Below are 19,471 nucleotides of genomic sequence, written 5' to 3'. Positions count from 1 at the left end.
CTGACGTCATCACCCTCACACATTTGGCATATGTTTACAAAAAAGGATATATATGTTAAGACTTTTCTTGTTCTTAATATAGACTATATTTAGGGTCTATATGTGTTGACTTTACTTTAAAATAGCAGATCTCTGTGACCGGATATAGTTTGGCTTCCGTTCACACGCATTCGATTCATTAACGTGCCCGTTCACACTAGACCGCTGGAAATGCTGGAAACGATGTAGTTCATATGTCAGGCCTTTAAGTGGCGCTGCTGCCGCCACAAAATACACCAAAAGCAGCGAAGAAGACCCCGGAGCATGGTTGCCATGGTTGCCCTTCTGTTTATTCTCCGCGGTGGACGGCGTGTTCTCCTGCTGTATCTCTCAGGTAGTCCACCAGCAGATGAAAAACACCCACCTCTCCGCCTCTTCCAAGGAACGAGGGGACCGTGCGGCAGTTTCTGTAAAAAAAAAATTCCGCCGGTCAACATGCCCGTTGTTTAAAGTTTAAATCTTCCGTACAAAATTAGAAAAGTGCCGGTCAGAGGTCTTCTTTTTATTTATTGAGCTTTAAAATAAATTGATAACGACTCTTTTCTCTGTATAATAATATAAGAATATTTAATAAACTGTGACTGCCTCTCTTTTCCTCCCCCTCTTCTGACAGCCCAGCAGCAGCAGGAGACGTGGGGAGAGGGAGGAGGGCTATTTCATCGTTATCAGAAAATGATCATATAGAGGGCACACACGGAGCCGTTGGATCCCCAGAGCGTTGCGTATGCCGGCCTACCCACCTTGGGACCCGTTACCGTAGTCGTTTAGTTCCCCCCCCCCACACACAGAGCGGAGCAAGGCGACGAAACTTAAAATAATAAGCAGCATTTTTACGGCGCGCTATGCATGGGGCCGCCTTGTGGGGTTTCCCGACATGTCGTTTCAGTAAATTAAAGGGTGTTTCATGTTGTCGTTGCTGTGAACCTTCTTAATACCTTGGAAAATGCCGTTTAATACTTTTTAATAGCCTTAATTTTCGCTAAATTGATTTATCAACTTTTAATACTTTTTAAGACCCCGCGGACACCCTGGAGACCTACAGTAATTTGACCCTATGGAAAATTTGTGTTATTTATGGTGAAGAGTGAGTGCCATTTAAAACAATGTATGATGAGTGAGGTTGTACCCACACAAAAAAAAGAGAAAGATTTTATTTATTTTTTATAATCTTGTCACTGAGGGCCCTCTTTGCTCAAGGGCCCCTGGGCACTTGCCCAGGTTGCCCATATGGTTAATCCGGCCTTGCCTAAAGTCTTACCTTGTAACAATTACACGGATACAATAGTTTAACTCACCTTCAATTATCGTGGTAATCTCTCGAAACGTAGGTTTCAATCAGTCTTTCTTGGATGCAACAGCCTCTGATGATCCGAACTGAAAAGTGTTTGTTTTTCGCGAGCTTCAGCCGGACAGTGAAAGTGAGTGCACCGCTCTAATGGGCCCTGAGTGCACCGCTCTAATGGGTCCGACTAGAAGGACGAATAACGTTAGTTCCCCCTAACCCGTCATTCAATAAATCGTGTAATAAATCATACTTTTTTTTCACTTTTAGGGGGGCCACAGGGGGGTCAGAGGTCAGTGTTAGAACTGCCCCTGCTGATGCCATTTCTCATAGTCCTCTTTTCTTGCGCTCTCATCCAACATTTGCGCATATGAGACATGCAAGGCTTTAAAATCAACCGAAAGTTCGTTAAACTTCATGTTCCCTTTGACTTCATCCAGATATTCTCTATCGGTCATTAGGTTGTTCACAATGTTCATTCTCCGTGTTAAATGCGAAGCTTTTCCTGATCTCGATGAGCGCAGCTGCGCCGCAGCCTCATGTCTTTAACAGGTGGCGATTCCGCCTCATCAGAACTCGCCATTTTAAATCCAATATAAACTTCCAAAAAGTCTTCAAAATGTTTAGAAACAGTTCTTGTTATTTCCGTTATCCTTGTATTTTCACAACTTAACTCAGGTTACTTCATACATTCATTCATAAGAGGCTGTATTTCACCGCTGCTCTCTTTTTCTTCGTCACAGAAAGGTTGACAAATAAAAGATTCACTGTCCATAAACACAAATATCAGCGGTGAAATCCGTTTCCAAACACTTCAGGTATTTCTTCCAAACGAATAATCCTTCAGTGATGTTTGATCTGAAAGCGCATACCTCCTCCGAAGTGTTTCTATGTTTGGTCCGCCACGCGTCGGGCCGGCGTTTCCTTTGTCTTTGATTCCTACGATCCCTTCGATCCTCCAATAGTCCTCTTGTTTCCAATCACAGCTCGTCATTGACTAATTGTAGTGGCCAAAATCATATAGAAGTTTGTCTTGTAACCTTCACCTCAAAAGTTATTGTCAGACTCGCAGTACAAAATCCACTCGATGTTTCGGTTAGTTTTCAAGGTTTATTTCCAGCAAACATAAAACAAAATACGAAAACAATATTTAACATAAACTTAAACAGCAGATCCTAAAAATCTGTGTTTTACTAAGTATAAGGTTGCGTCTGCGTGTCAATGACGGTATTGCTGCTGCATGCTGCTCTCCCGCCACACACCGCACCTCCAACTTAAAGCCTTAGCCCCGCCCCCTTCACCTGAGCAAAGCACACCTCTTACTGAAACAGAAAAATGCATTAATAAAGGTTCCAAATAAATCAAAACAAAATAAACTTAAATGCGGCTCCTACATTCATGTTTTGACAGCAGGTGCAAAGCACTGCTAGCAGCCTCTAGAAGTCTAGAGCATTTATTACACCCCATAATATGAGATATGGACACAGTGATGAATTACAATAGATACTGACACGCCTGTAAGAGCTTAACCAGCACTGAGGCTAGCTTTGTTCTGAAGTCCTGTGAGAAGAAGAGTCACACAGTGATCAAGCTGCGTGATTTCACCACACATAAATCTCTGTACACTGACTTCTAGTTTGTTGTAGGGACGATTTTCACATCTTATTGGTTACTTTTAAAATAATTCCTGTCTGACGTTTTAATATTACTTATTTCTTAGGACCAATCAAGCTTGTAAATAGTTGTTGATCCTCTAACATGGATTTTTCTCCTAAGGCCTCATTGTGCTTTCCCTGGGTTAAAAAGTCATATTCTACTGGTGCTCCCACCACCCCCTGTTTCCAATATATGCAATTTCACCAGGAGGTAAAAAAAAACTACTTTAAATTGTTAAATAATACTACTAAATAATAATGAATTTACTATAAACAAAAACAGCAAGAAAATAAACATTGCACTTTTATATAATATAAGGCAATGGATAGCTCCAACAAATATATATGCTTATTTTCATTTATTAAAAAATCATTAGCCTAATGGTGTTGCTCGAGAAATAAAGAATTAAGGAAATGAAGGTATAAAAACGTCAAAACTGAAAAACCATACATACACAACAGTACTCTGATACATACATTATTACTGTGATTGAATGTTTTGTTGATACACAGAAAAAGGCAATGTCCTATTGTTCTCTTATGTACTATTTGCCTGTTTTTTTGTTTCAGACTGACCTTTGATCTCTGAGGGAGCATTGTCTCCCTGGCAGTGGTTCCAGGGAGGGGCCAGCCGGGGTCCTGGGATGGACATGGAAAGCTACCCACGGGAGAGCGCCTCAGGACCCAACCTCACAAAATGCACCGCCCCGCCTGCTAGCAGTCTGCAGACGGTGCAGCTCACAGATGAAATGGCGGTGGTGGTGGTTGTTCTCAGTCTCCTCACATTCCTCACTGCGCTCATCAACGCCGCTGTCATCATCCCTATCTGCACCACCAAGAAGCTCCACCTACCAGCCAACTACCTCATCTGCTCTCTGGCCGTCACAGACTTGCTGGTGGCGCTCCTGGTGATGCCCATCAGCATCCTCTACTACATGACCATGGAGATGTGGCCCCTGGGTCAGGTGGTGTGTGAGTTGTGGTTGAGCGTGGACATGACCTGCTGCACCTGCTCCATCCTGCACCTGTGCGCCATCGCCCTGGACCGGTACTGGGCCATCACCAAAGCCATCGAGTATGCTCGCAAGAGGTCGGCCCGCCACGCCGCCTTCATGGTGGGGATGATCTGGGTCATATCAGTTTTCATATCCATGCCACCCTTATTCTGGAGGCAGAGGTCTAGCAGTGGCATTTTCCAGCAGTGCACCATAGAGCATGACCACTTGGGATACACTATATACTCCACTTTTGGGGCATTTTACATTCCCATGATCATCATTCTCATCTTATACTACAGGATTTACAATGCCGCAAAAACTCTCTACCAGAAGCGTGGCTCTTCTCGGCACCTCAGCAGCCGAAGCATGGGCAGTCAGAATTACCAAGTCTACCACACATTCTGTGTGTCAGACTTGTCCAACTCAGATCTTACTCTGGCTACTGACAAACTAAACGCAACCATACGCATCCCATCCTTTGAGAAGAACATAGATGGGCAGGATGAGAAGAACCAGATATGTACCTCACGGGAGAGGAAAGCAACTCGGATCCTTGGCCTCATCTTCGGGGCCTTCATTATCTGCTGGCTTCCTTTCTTTATAAAGGAGCTCCTGGTGGGTCTGCAAATGATAGAACCTTCTCCACTTATCTGTGACTTCCTGACATGGCTGGGGTATATCAACTCTCTTATCAACCCCCTGCTGTACACCAGCTTCAATGATGATTTCAAGCTGGCTTTTAAAAAGCTTCTCAAGAGAAAAGAGCATGCATAAGTCTGAGGGTAAACAGTTTTACATTACCATTATCTTTCTGCAATGAATCAAAAAGCCGACCTGTTTTTTATTTCCTTCATTATTTTTCTATTTACTTACCTTGAAACCAGGGATGAAATCCTAGTTAAAGCATTTGTTCTCTGAAACAAAATAAACGTTGTGGTAAAATTATATGAAAAGTAAGGATGAGGAGGCAGGTTCACCTACCACCCAAAAGCAATAGAGTGTTACAGGAATAAGTCCTCAAACCTAAATGAGTCAGCATTTTACCACTTTCGGTTCCCTTATCTGGAAGTCAATGGTTTATGGAAACGTTTTTTTGGTTAGATGCCTGAAAAAATATTTGTTGTTAAAACAAGCCTAAGAGACTCGAGCGTTTTTTTTTAATGAAAAATATATATATATCAGTAAATACCCGACTGGTAATGTGTGAAGCTTCTTTGTGTCATAAAAACAGCTGTTTCTAACAAGTAACTTAATACTAGGCCTGCTAAACGCCATAACGCCAAACATTAGCCACCTTCAGCTATGCGATTGTGATGTAATTCCTTTAGCCGTTAGCTTTAGAACGTTATAACATTAGCTTTATACATCTGGCAATTGCATTTATACTTAAACAATAAAAAATACTGTGTTAATATGTGGAAATTATCCTGCTGAACAAAATATGACCGTATCATAAACATGTGTATGCCACAGATCTTATTTCTGCAAGATTCCAAAATCCAATGGAAAAATCCCATTGCTTTTTGTAGAGCGATGTTAGCCAAAGTTTGATTGACCACGCCCAATGAACAAGAGCAGGGTTGAAGGTGCATCAATTGTAAGAAAGGATTTTAAATATCATTATGGTTGGGAAATATGAATCGAAGTGCAATCGCCATTCTTAAGGGAACTTAGGTACATGGTTACTGCCTATCAGCTGATGTCATTCACATACACTGCAACAGGAAATACAATTGAACACATCTTGAATGTTCATGTTGACAAATGTGAAATGGTCTGTTGTCTGCTCTTATAAGACATTAATTCTGTTTTGTATAAATCCCACTGCTTCCCATGCCCTTTAAAGGTGTATCTATATCACAAAAATATCCCTTATTATAAAACATAAACCAACTTGATACATTTAAATAGCCTAAACGTCATTTGTCAGTAAAGTATACCATTTATTGGATTTTTTTTAAATGGGGATTACCAGCAGGTTTATGTTACAATACATATTAAAAATAAAGCACGCTAAATTATAAAGTGCTTCTAAAAACTTAAAAATACAACATTTTTGCTTTTGAACTGTTGTATATGGTCGTGTGTTTCTTTACTTGTCTGGATAATACTGCCTGAATATGTTTAATGAATGGCAGGTTTTACTTGAAAGACAACACTGAGCAAAGGAAAATGTTTTAAACTTCAGAGATATTCCATAAGAGATATTTATTTTCACTTGTTTATTTGCATTGCATTTGATCCATCAGTAATAGTGAGCTGCTGTTAATAGCCACCGCCTGTAAAAGCCAAATGCAGAGTCATATTTGACGTATTAAAATACATACATACATACATACATACATACATACATACATACATACATACATACATACATACATACATACAAACTCTGGGGCAGAGACGGGAGGCCAATAAGGAAGTGCCACAAACTACAGTTCATCTATTGGCCGATAGGGGATGACTGCAGAAGGGAGCAATTTCCATAGACCCCATGTTAAAATGCCCAACTTTACAGCAGAAATACAAATGTTTCTACCCCTGGATGCAATACAAATTATTTTGGAAATACACTGAACAAAAATATAAACGCAACACTTTTGTTTTTGCTCCCATTTTTCATGAGATGAACTCAAAGATCTAAAACATTTTCTATATACACAAAACAACCATTTCTCTCAAATATTGTTCACAAATCTGAAAAGATCTGTGATAGTGAGCACTTCTCCTTTGCCGAGATAATCCATCCCACCTCACAGGTGTGGCATATCAAGATGTTGATTAGACAGCATGATTATTGCACAGGTGTGCCTTAGGCTGGCCACAATAAAAGGCCACGTGCATTTTTGCTTTATTGGGGGGGTCTGGGGGGGTCCGAAAACCAGTCAGTATCTGCTGTGAGGGTTAGGATTAGGGTTAGGGTTAGGGTTAGGGTAATGTTGTGAATCGAGTGGCCTGTGTTCATCGTCCATAACATACGCCTGCCCATACCATAACCCCACCACCCAATCGCGGTAGTGGCACGTGCTGAGACCCGCAACATGAAAGAACACACGCAATAACCGGCACTTGGTAACGAGCATTTATTGATAATCAGCCGCTTGACGGACCACTATTGCGGTAAGCATGTTGTAACTTCCGGTTGTTGTTGTCATGTCCGGGTATCCCGTGTGCCTGTTCTGTTGCTGATAGTTTGTTCTTAACTTAATCGATCGTTTTAAAACTCTTGATCACGGCAACTGCCTGACGTTGTAATCACACGTTACTACAGCTTAAGCACTCACAAACTCTCCTTCTCTTAGCGACTGTAACTCCACAGTTGCCTACACTCTTTTCGGGTTTGCTAACGGTAGCTACTTTAGCTTGATAGCTAGCCATGGCTCTTTCCCCACCCTCGGGTGCTATTTCCTGCTCTAACTGTCTCATGTTTGGTTACTCCCCTACCTCCTTTACTGGTACCGATACATGTGTTAAATGTAGTATAGTTGTTAGGTTGGAGGCGGGAATCATAGCCATAGAAGCCCGGCTCCGCATCTTAGAAAATAACTCAGCTACAGTAAAGCCCATGTTAGCCGGTGCGGACCGGCAAAAGGTAGCTCCTCTTAGCCGTCCCCCGGCAACTCCCGAGCAGCAGGGAGAATGGGTGACTGTTCAGAAGGGGCATAACGCGAAACCCGCAGGTCCCCACCAACCCGTTCACGTTACAACAGATATTCCCCACTCAGCGAGACACCCGCTGAGAAGCCAACTCTGGTTATTGGTAGCTCTATTATGAGACACGTGAATTTAGAGACCGAAGCGTCCACAGTCACATGCATTCCGGGGGCCAGAGCGGGCGACGTTGAGGCGCATCTTAGACTGCTGGCTAAAAATAAACGTAAATACAGTAGGATTGTTATTCACGTCGGTGGTAATGATGTTCGTTTACGCCAATCAGAATGCACCAAACTTAATGTGGCGTCGGTGTGTAGTTATGCTAAAACAATGTCGGACACCGTAATCTTCTCTGGTCCCCTCCCCAATCTGATCAATGATGACATGTATAGCCGCATGTCATCATTTCAGCGCTGGTTGTCTTGGTGGTGCCCAGCAAACAATGTGGGCTTCGTGAATAATTGGACAGCCTTCTGGGGAAAACCTGGTCTGATTAAGAGAGACGGCATTCATCCTACTTTGGAAGGTGCAAATCTCATTTCGGCAAACATTTCAGGGCTCTGTGGACTTAATCCATGACAAACTGGAGTTGAGACCAGGAGGCAGAGTCGCAGTCTTACACGCTTCTCTGCGCTCTCTCCTAGGCAGTCATCCATAGGAATCCCGACCCCAATAAAATACCCAATATTAACGGTGTGTGTGTCTGCCCAAGGACAATTTAATGTAAAACCTAATAGAGGTGTCATACATAATAACCTAATAAAAGTAAATGTAACAACTACTACAGTGCAACAAAACAGGAAGATTAAATGTGGTCTCTTAAACATAAGATCTCTAGCATCTAAAGCAATACTGGTAAATGATTTAATATCAGATTATAATATTGATATATGCTGTCTCACTGAAACTTGGTTGAGACATGAAGAATATGTCAGCATAAATGAGGCCACTCCACCCAGCCATATCAATACTCATATTGCCCGAGGCACGGGCCGAGGAGGTGGAGTTGCAGCAATCTTTGACTCAAGTTTACTTATCAATACTAAACAAAAATTAAATTATACCTCCTTTGAAAGCCTCATTTTCAGTCTTACGCATCCGACCTGGAAAACTTTGCAGCCAATCTTATTTGTTACAGTGTACCGTGCACCAGGTCCTTATTCAGAATTCTTATCAGAATTCTCTGAGTTTTTATCAGCTTTGGTACTTAAAACAGATAAAGTAATTATCGTAGGTGACTTTAATATTCATGTTGACGATGATAAAAATAGCCTTACTGTTGCATTTAACTCTATATTAGATTCTGTTGGTTTCTGTCAGTGTAAATAAACCAACCCACTGCTATAATCACACTCTTGACCTTGTTCTGACTTATGGTATTGAAATTGAGCAACTATTAGTCGAACCGCATAATCCTGCTTTATCCGACCATTTCTTAGTAAGTTTTGAAGTACTGTTACTAGACTACAAAGCATTAGCCAAAAGCTCCTGCAGCAGAAACCTATCTGTTAGTGCTATAGCCAAATTTAAGGAAGAGATTCCACCAATACTTAACTCGATAGCATGTCTGCATGTAGGGGAGGAAACTTATACAAAATGTACACCACCCCAAATTGATCATGTTGTTGATAGTGCTACAGATGCGCTGCGAATAAAATTAGACTCTGTTGCTCCTTTGAAAAAGAAGAAAATAAAACAACATAGATTAGCTCCATGGCATAATGCCGAAACCCGCAAAATAAAGCAAAAGTCGAGACAACTTGAAAGGATATGGCGTTCCACTAAACTTGAAGAATCTCGTTTAATTTGGCATATTACTCTCAATGAATATAAGAAAGCACTGCGTAAAGCGAGAGCAGCATACTACTCTTCATTAATAGATGAGAATAAGAATAATGCAAGATTTCTTTTCAGCACTGTAGCCAGGCTGACAGAGAGCCACAGCTCGACTGAGCCTTCTATTCCCATAGCACTCAGTAGTAATGATTTTATGTGCTTTTTTAACGATACAATTGTTACTCTTAGAAACAAAATCAATGACCTCTTGCCTTTGACCAGTATAGTGTTATCAACAGCTCCCGGAAACGTAAGTTCTAATAATATTACACTAGATAGTAAACTAGAATGCTTTTCAGCCATAAACCTTGAACAATTAAATTCAATGATTCTCTCTTCTAAACCATCAACGTGTATCTTAGACCCGATTCCAACTAAGCTGTTAAAATAAGTTTTTCCATTAATTAGCACTTCTTTATTAAATATTATGAATATGTCTTTATTATCAGGCTATGTTCCAAAATCTTTCAAAGTAGCAGTGATAAAACCGCTTCTTAAAAAGCACAACCTCGATCCAGAGGTTTTAGCCAACTATAGACCTATTTCTAATCTTCCGTTCATCTCAAAGATTCTTGAGAAAGCAGTCGCAAAACAGCTGTGTGATTACTTAAAAAACTATGATTTATTTGAAGATTTTCAGTCTGGCTTTAGAACACAACATAGCACAGAGACAGCTCTGGTTAAAGTCACAAATGACATTCTAATAGCCTCTGACAAGGGACTTGTCTCTATTCTTGTCTTGCTCGATCTTAGTGCTGCATTTGATACTATCGACCATGATATCCTATTGCAAAGACTAAAGCACTTAGTTGGCATACAGGGAACTGCTTTAGGCTGGTTTAGGTCCTATCTATCTGAACGCTCTCAGTTTGTACGTGTCAACGATGAATCTTCCATGCAAACCAAAGTTAGCCATGGAGTGCCACAGGGCTCAGTGCTTGGACCTATTTTGTTCACCCTATATATGCTTCCGTTAAGCAATATTATAAGGAATCATTCTGTAAACTTTCATTGTTATGCGGATGATACTCAACTATATTTATCAATCAAGCCTGATGAAATTAATCATCTAAATAAAATTCAAGAGTGCCTCAAGGACTTAAAAACGTGGATGACCTTAAATTTTTTGATGTTAAACACGACCAAAACTGAAGTTATTGTACTTGGCCCGAAGAATCTACGAAACAAATTATCTAAAGATATATTAACTATGGATGGCATTAATTTGGCCTCCAGTGAGACTGTAAGGAATCTTGGTGTTATATTTGATCAGGATTTATCCTTTAACACCCACATAAAATCAATTTCAAGGACCGCCTACTTCCATCTACGTAACATTGCAAAAATCAGGCATATCGTGCCTCAAAACGATGCAGAGAAACTAGTCCATGCATTTGTTACTTCAAGGCTGGATTATTGTAACTCCTTATTATCAGGGTGTACCAAGAAGTCAGTCAAGTCGCTTCAGCTGATTCAAAATGCTGCAGCTTGTGTACTAACCAGAGTTAGGAAAAGGGACCACATTACTCCTGTTCTGGCTGCCTTACACTGGCTCCCTATAGAACACAGGATAGAATTTAAAATTCTTCTTTTCGCCTACAAAGCCCTTAATGGGCAGGCGCCATCTTACCTTAAAGAACTCATTATACCCTATTGTCCTACTAGGGCATTGCGTTCCAAGAATGCAGGGTTGTTGGTTGTTCCTAGAGTCTCTAAAAGTACAATGGGAGCCAGAGCCTTTTCTTATCAAGCTCCACTTTTGTGGAATCAGCTTCCAGTTTGTGTTCGGACGGCAGACACCCTATCCGTTTTTAAGAGTGCGCTTAAGACCTTCCTTTTTGATAAAGCTTATAGTTAGGGCTGATTAGATTCAGCCCCTAGTTTTGCTGATATAGGCTTAGTTTGTCGGGGGACATCTTACTTCTTCCTTCTCTCTGTCTATACCTGTGTACTCTCATGTTCCGATTAACCCAGCTTCCCCAAATTTCTTTCTTTTTGGTGTCTATATACGCCGGGATCCGGAGTCATGGATGATCCTGCGGTCCTGTGTCATGGATTGCGAGTCCTGGATCTTGAGTCGTGGCTGGTCCTGGATCATAAGTCCTGGATGGATATCCTCGTGGATTCATCTTCTTATTATACACACATGCATTTCCAAACATTTGGACTACCTATGTTGCAAATGTATTATCTTTTCAATTTACACACGGCATCTATTGCACGTCTGTCCGTCCTGGGAGAGGGATCCCTCCTCTGTTGCTCTCCCTGAGGTTTCTCCCATTTTTCCCTTTAAACTGTGGGGTTTTCTCTGGAAGTTTTTCCTTGTACGATGTGAGGGTCTAAGGACAGAGGGTGTCGTATTGTCATACTGATATTCTGTACAAACTGTGAAGTCCACTGAGACAAATGTAACATTTGTGATATTGGGCTATATAAATAAACATTGATTGATTGCTCACACAAGCGAAACGGGAAACAAAAAGAGGTCTGGAGGAGTGGCCAAAAGGAACAAACAGAAGGAGGGAACCCGAGCCAGTCACACCACGGGCCGTAGGACCCAGAGCTCCCCCCCCAACCAGAAATCAATTATAAACCCTATGGGAAACAAAATAAAGCCGCGAAGACTGGACTGCAGGTCCTCCAGGCTAAACATAAACACATCTGGAAAAATATGGCCTACAGCCAGGGCTCGACATTAAGGACTGCCCGATGGCCCGGGGCCATCTAGTATTTAGCTCGGGCCATGAAGCCTCACCTGCTGGTTGCCCGATCGGGCAATCTATTATACCAGTATCATGCAGCTCGCGGATCCAGTAATGAGTGACCCGACAGTAAAACTAAACATATCTATAACTAGTTTAGGTAGTTTGAGAGGTAATTAAAATAGCTACGTGTGATATTCTAACCTGAAGTGTGTGTTTTGTTCCGCTCACAGCTGCATGTGATCATGCAGAGCTGCGTGTCTAGTCGTCAGCAGCAGCTGATCTCTCTATCCCGTCAGATTAGACTTCACTCGCGTTTATGTCCATATCGATCAGATCCAGCTAGTTTTAGCTCATGATATGACTACCTGCTTATTAAAAGACACCGTGACCTAAACAATAAGTGTCGCTAATGCAACTGGGTGAGGCCACAAAGTGTAGCGCAGCATTATGCATTTGTTTACATGCCCACCGGAACCCCGAGGCATTAGCAACAGATCAACGCACAATCAACCCATACAGCACATCTCTTTCTCCACATTAAGTGTTACACATTAGAATTGACTACTCTTGTCTGTCACATACTCTTCTTGTCTGTCACATAAGTGGCGCAACTGAAGCGGTATTGCGCTAAAGGGAAATTATTTTGACCGGACATTTTGACCGAAGTCATTTAGATTTGCTTGCTAACGGGAACTCTGACGTCGCCATTAGGCTTGTTTGAGACGCGTTGCGGCTCGCCTCGAAAGTAGACGAGAATAGCCGATCGCAGCCGGGGGAGGTCTCAAAAAGCTCGCCTGAAATCGGACAGCTCCGAGTCGGCTTCTTCTTCTTCTTCTACTTCTTGACCTTCTTCGCCTTCTTCTTCTTCTTCTCTCGGTTTTTTGGCGGATTGCAAACAACTTTAAGGTGCATACCGCCACCTCCGGAGTCGGCTTGACTCGGTTTGCATTTATAAAGAATGCACACATGTGTTTAATCGTTAATGTCAGATATGTACTAAGTAAATACATTTGTTCCTGCTCAAGATTAGATTCAACTTTATTGTTATTGCACATATTACAGGTACTGAGACAACGAAATGCAGTTTAGCTTCCAACCAGGAGTGCACAAAGCAGTAAAGTGAAAAGTAATGTACACAATCTACAGGATAAAATATAGAATGAATTGAATGATGAATAAACAGTGAGGGGTATGAATACACTAGATACACACAGCAGCCTGTGAGCAGTATGAACAGTGTGTATGAATATGCTAAGATATATAAAGTATGAAAACGGTAAGCAGTGCAAGTATAGTATAACATATATAGATATTAATTACATGATGATAAACATTATGGAACAATGATGAAAAATCTGAATGGAAGTTGCGACGTAAAACTGACACAAAACAACAACAAACTTTTGCCGAGCCAATGGAGAGCTTCATCAGCAGCACGTGGTAAAAACCACCAATGAGCGCTCAGCTCGAGATACCAGCGAGTCGTTTCCCATCAAGCATTTCGCCTCCGCAGCCCGTGGAGAGGAACTGCGGCGCCTCGTCTCGCCTCGCTCTCAAGGCTGCGGGCGTCTTTGTCCCGCGAGATTTCAACGTCTCATGTGAGCGAGTCTCCAGAGCAAGTCGGACAAAAATGACAAACCATCATGCAGAGCACGAGCAAGACGTTGATCGAAATTGCGCAGGTCTGCGCAGGTCTCAAACAAGCCTAGTGTGTGTGCTTCGCGGGTGCACTCGGCTGCTCGGGTCTGCTCAGTCAGCTTCTGGATGAGGAGGCATTCCTTCGACCAACTTACAGGAGATAACATTACAAACATTTTTAACAGGGGTCATAATAGCGTAAATAATGTTTGTTTTGGCATTTATAACTGCATGTAATGTTTTCTACTTCTTACATCTGGGAAGGCATTTGCCTTCATCAGATGGAAAGTGTCTTGACCAACAACGTAAGTATTTATTATAGCTATGCAGGGCATGCAAGCGAGCAAACACAAACAAGTGAAATTAAGAATACAATTGAAATTGTAATATTGTGGTGGTTCATCTTATAATTCAGTCTATAGAATGCTCCAGACAGCATCTAAGACCTGCAAAAATCTAAATGTTCTAGGAGGAGGCCCCCCAAACCCTTTGTGCGTCATTTCGTCCGCGCGCATTTTTCAGGGCAATCTCTATTGGGCTCAGGGCCATCTGTAAATTAGCTTAGATGGCCCACAGGGCCATCTCCCAAAATCCTTAATGTCATGCACTGCCTACAGCTCAAAATGGCAAAGAGGTATTCTAAGGACAGTGTCTCCCGGCGTTAGGATAGGCGAGACATCCTTCTCCTCCAGCTTCTCTTTATATATACACGGCTGAGTGGAATTTGGAACACCTGGGCAGAGGCGGAGCCAGGGGCAGACCAGGTGCACCTGCGCAGCAGGGAGACAGAAAAGAAAACAAGGAGGGGAGCACATGTCTACACAGACATCCATTCGAAGTCAACAATTTTCTGAAGAATGTGCTGACATGGGGGTTTAAATTGCCATGCCTCTTTTTGGCTTTCGAGCCCATCTCAGGATTAATGCCCAGGAAGCACCTGAAAACACCAAGCCAAGACAACAATTTCAATTTTACATAGATTTATATGTTGCATAGTTTATTTTAAGGCACATGCAGTGGTGCCCCTTTCAATTTAAGTAAAACCTGCACCAAAGAAATACATTTGTATTTAAAGCGAAGCAAGAGCGATAAAAGCAAGAAAATCACATAATTTGTTGTGTTGTCACAGAGGATGGTCTGAATACAGTATTTTACTGTGAAATAATACAGTCACATGTTGTGAAATCCTGGTAATCATTTATCCTGTACATTCACAGTAATTAACTAACTGTGCCTGTATTGATTTCACTGTGAAATTCAAAATTACAGTATTATATTGTGAACATCACAGGTAAAGACTGTAAAGTGGTAAAACCGTAATTTATTGAAAAATATTACAGTTAAATATTGTGAAATCATGGTAATATTTTACAGTGTTGGCATACCTGAGGTCAGGACATCCCTCTGCATTATAGAAAAGACTGAATGTCAATATCATAATATAATGTGTGGTTCTTCTGAATCCAGCAATAATAAGTGTGTAAAGGTAGCTTACATACCCATGGAGTTATGTCACTAAACGTATAAGGTGTCCCAAATGGTGAAAATATGAAATAGTCCTAATTAAATCTATAGTATCACCAATTCGTTTTATTTTGACATCACTTATCAGGGGTGGAAAATATTAACAAATTATCTTCGGTAGAAGACCGCGGTGAATTTAGTTTTAGGTTGGATATTCGACGGACATTCGCGGACCTGCCAGCAGCGTCAGTTTCCCGGACCCGCCGGCAGCGTCAGTTTAACGGGGAGATCTTCTCCGCGAAACGAGGCTTTCACTTAGGGACCATCAACAAATGACATTTACAATTACAAAAGAAAAAGGTTCTTTTTAATAAATCGACAGCTTCTCGATCGTGTGAATGTGAAGCAAATTCACCCTAGTGCATACATTTATTGAACAAACCTCTTTTTATTGCATTTTAATACTTTAAATAGGTTTTATTAATATTTTTGATGGAAACATTTGCTTATTTCTTCAATAACTTCCAGGTCATGTGACCGATTCACTCAAAATCAGTGCTGGGTCAAAGAACTACACTGGCTGCATAGGACACACCTCTTTGTATTGCATTTTAATAGTCTAAATATTTTTATATTAATATTTTGATGGAAAAATTAGCTTATTTCTTCAATACCTTCCAGGTCATGTGAACTAATCACTCAAAATCAATGCTGGGTCAAAGAACTACACTGGCCGCATAGGACACACCTCTTTTTATTGCATTTTAACACTCTAAATATTTTTTATTAATATTTTGATGGAAAAATGAGCTTATTTCTTCAATACCGTCCAGGTCATGTGACCGATTCACTCAAAATCAGTGCTGGGTCAAAGAACTACACTGGCTGCATAGGACACACCTCTTTTTATTGCATTTTAACACTCTAAATATTTTTATATTAATATTTTAATGGAACAATTTGCTTATTTCTTCAATACCTTCCAGGTCATGTGAACTAATCACTCAAAATCAATGCTGGTTCAAAGAACTACACTGGCCGCATAGGACACACCTCTTTTTATTGCATTTTAACACTCTAAATATTTTTTATTAATATTTTGATGGAAAAATTAGCTTATTTCTTCAATACCTTCCAGGTCATGTGAACTAATCACTCGAAATCAATGCTGGGTCAAAGAACTACACTGGCCGCATAGGACACACCTCTTTTTATTGCATTTTAACACTCTAAATATTTTTTATTAATATTTTGATGGAAAAATGAGCTTATTTCTTCAATACCTTCCAGTTCATGTGACCGATTCACTCAAAATCAGTGCTGGGTCAAAGAACTACACTGGCTGCATAGGACACACCTCTTTTTATTGCATTTTAATAGTCTAAATATTTTTATATTAGTATTTTGATGGAAAAATTCGCTTATTTCTTCAATACCTTCCAGGTCATGTGACCTAATCACTCAAAATCAATGCTGGTTCAAAGAACTACACTGGCCGCATAGGACACACCTCTTTTTATTGCATTTTAACACTCTAAATATTTTTTATTAATATTTTGATGGAAAAATTAGCTTATTTCTTCAATACCTTCCAGGTCATGTGAACTAATCACTCGAAATCAATGCTGGGTCAAAGAACTACACTGGCTGCATAGGACACACCTCTTTTTATTGCATTTTAACACTCTAAATATTTTATATTAATATTATAATGGAACAATTTGCTTATTTCTTCAATACCTTCCAGGACATGTGACCTAATCACTCAAAAATAAATGTGGGGTCAAAGAACTACACTGGTTGCATAGGACACACCTCTTTTTATTGCATTTTAACACTCTAAATATTTTTTATTAATATTTTGATGGAAAAATGAGCTTATTTCTTCAATACCTTCCAGGTCATGTGAACTAATCACTCAAAATCAATGCTGGGTCAAAGAACTACACTGGCCGCATAGGACACACCTCTTTTTATTGCATTTTAACACTCTAAATATTTTTTATTAATATTTTGATGGAAAAATGAGCTTATTTCTTCAATACCTTCCAGTTCATGTGACCGATTCACTCAAAATCAGTGCTGGGTCAAAGAACTACACTGGCTGCATAGGACACACCTCTTTTTATTGCATTTTAATAGTCTAAATATTTTTATATTAGTATTTTGATGGAAAAATTCGCTTATTTCTTCAATACCTTCCAGGTCATGTGACCTAATCACTCAAAATCAATGCTGGTTCAAAGAACTACACTGGCCGCATAGGACACACCTCTTTTTATTGCATTTTAACACTCTAAATATTTTTTATTAATATTTTGATGGAAAAATTAGCTTATTTCTTCAATACCTTCCAGGTCATGTGAACTAATCACTCGAAATCAATGCTGGGTCAAAGAACTACACTGGCTGCATAGGACACACCTCTTTTTATTGCATTTTAACACTCTAAATATTTTATATTAATATTATAATGGAACAATTTGCTTATTTCTTCAATACCTTCCAGGACATGTGACCTAATCACTCAAAAATAAATGTGGGGTCAAAGAACTACACTGGTTGCATAGGACACACCTCTTTTTATTGCATTTTAACACTCTAAATATTTTTTATTAATATTTTGATGGAAAAATGAGCTTATTTCTTCAATACCTTCCAGGTCATGTGAACTAATCACTCAAAATCAATGCTGGGTCAAAGAACTACACTGGCCGCATAGGACACACCTCTTTTTATTGCATTTTAACACTCTAAATATTTTTTATTAATATTTTGATGGAAAAATGAGCTTATTTCTTCAATACCTTCCAGGTCATGTGAACTAATCACTCAAAATCAATGCTGGGTCAAAGAACTACACTGGCCGCATAGGACACACCTCTTTTTATTGCATTTTAACACTCTAAATATTTTTTATTAATATTTTGATGGAAAAATGAGCTTATTTCTTCAATACCTTCCAGTTCATGTGACCGATTCACTCAAAATCAGTGCTGGGTCAAAGAACTACACTGGCTGCATAGGACACACCTCTTTTTATTGCATTTTAATAGTCTAAATATTTTTATATTAGTATTTTGATGGAAAAATTCGCTTATTTCTTCAATACCTTCCAGGTCATGTGACCTAATCACTCAAAATCAATGCTGGGTCAAAGAACTACACTGGCCGCATAGGACACACCTCTTTTTATTGCATTTTAACACTCTAAATATTTTTTATTAATATTTTGATGGAAAAATGAGCTTATTTCTTCAATACCTTCCAGGTCATGTGAACTAATCACTCGAAATCAATGCTGGGTCAAAGAACTACACTGGCTGCATAGGACACACCTCTTTTTATTGCATTTTAACACTCTAAATATTTTATATTAATATTATAATGGAACAATTTGCTTATTTCTTCAATACCTTCCAGGACATGTGACCTAATCACTAAAAAATAAATGTGGGGTCAAAGAACTACACTGGCTGCATAGGACACACCTCTTTTTATTGCATTTTAACACTCTAAATATTTTTTATTAATATTTTGATGGAAAAATTAGCTTATTTCTTCAATACCTTCCAGGTCATGTGAACTAATCACTCAAAATCAATGCTGGGTCAAAGAACTACACTGGCCGCATAGGACACACCTCTTTTTATTGCATTTTAACACTCTAAATATTTTTTATTAATATTTTGATGGAAAAATGAGCTTATTTCTTCAATACCTTCCAGGTCATGTGACCGATTCACTCAAAATCAGTGCTGGGTCAAAGAACTACAGTGGCTACATAGGACACACCTCTTTTTATTGCATTTTAATAGTCTAAATATTTTTATATTAGTATTTTGATGGAAAAATTAGCTTATTTCTTCAATACCTTCCAGGTCATGTGAACTAATCACTCAAAATCAATGCTGGGTCAAAGAACTACACTGGCCGCATAGGACACACCTCTTTTTATTGCATTTTAACACTCTAAATATTTTTTATTAATATTTTGATGGAAAAATGAGCTTATTTCTTCAATACCTTCCAGTTCATGTGACCGATTCACTCAAAATCAGTGCTGGGTCAAAGAACTACACTGGCTGCATAGGACACACCTCTTTTTATTGCATTTTAACACTCTAAATATTTTTTATTAATATTTTGATGGAAAAATGAGCTTATTTCTTCAATACCTTCCAGGTCATGTGAACTAAT

At 39.8% G+C, this 19,471-nt stretch overlaps 1 protein-coding gene and 1 long non-coding RNA gene across 2 annotated transcripts in view; one reads left to right on the top strand and one right to left on the bottom strand.

Moving 5' to 3' along the window:
* LOC307016869 overlaps nt 1-19,471 on the bottom strand; it is a 305,672-nt gene that overhangs the window by 84,551 nt on the left and 201,650 nt on the right. The window lies entirely within an intron of this gene.
* On the top strand, nt 3,627-4,748 carry htr1e (5-hydroxytryptamine receptor 1E; the record flags this gene model as incomplete). The annotated part of the gene is made up of 1 exon (XM_079642174.1): nt 3,627-4,748. One exon carries the CDS (start codon nt 3,627-3,629, stop codon nt 4,746-4,748), a length of 1,122 nt encoding a protein of 373 aa, XP_079498300.1.

Source organism: Notothenia rossii (genome assembly GCF_949606895.1).
Source record: "Notothenia rossii genome assembly, chromosome: 8".
NCBI classification, from domain to species: Eukaryota; Metazoa; Chordata; class Actinopteri; order Perciformes; family Nototheniidae; genus Notothenia; species Notothenia rossii.
Note: the sequence above shows the minus strand (reverse complement) of the source record. Positions and strands in the feature narration are given on the sequence as shown.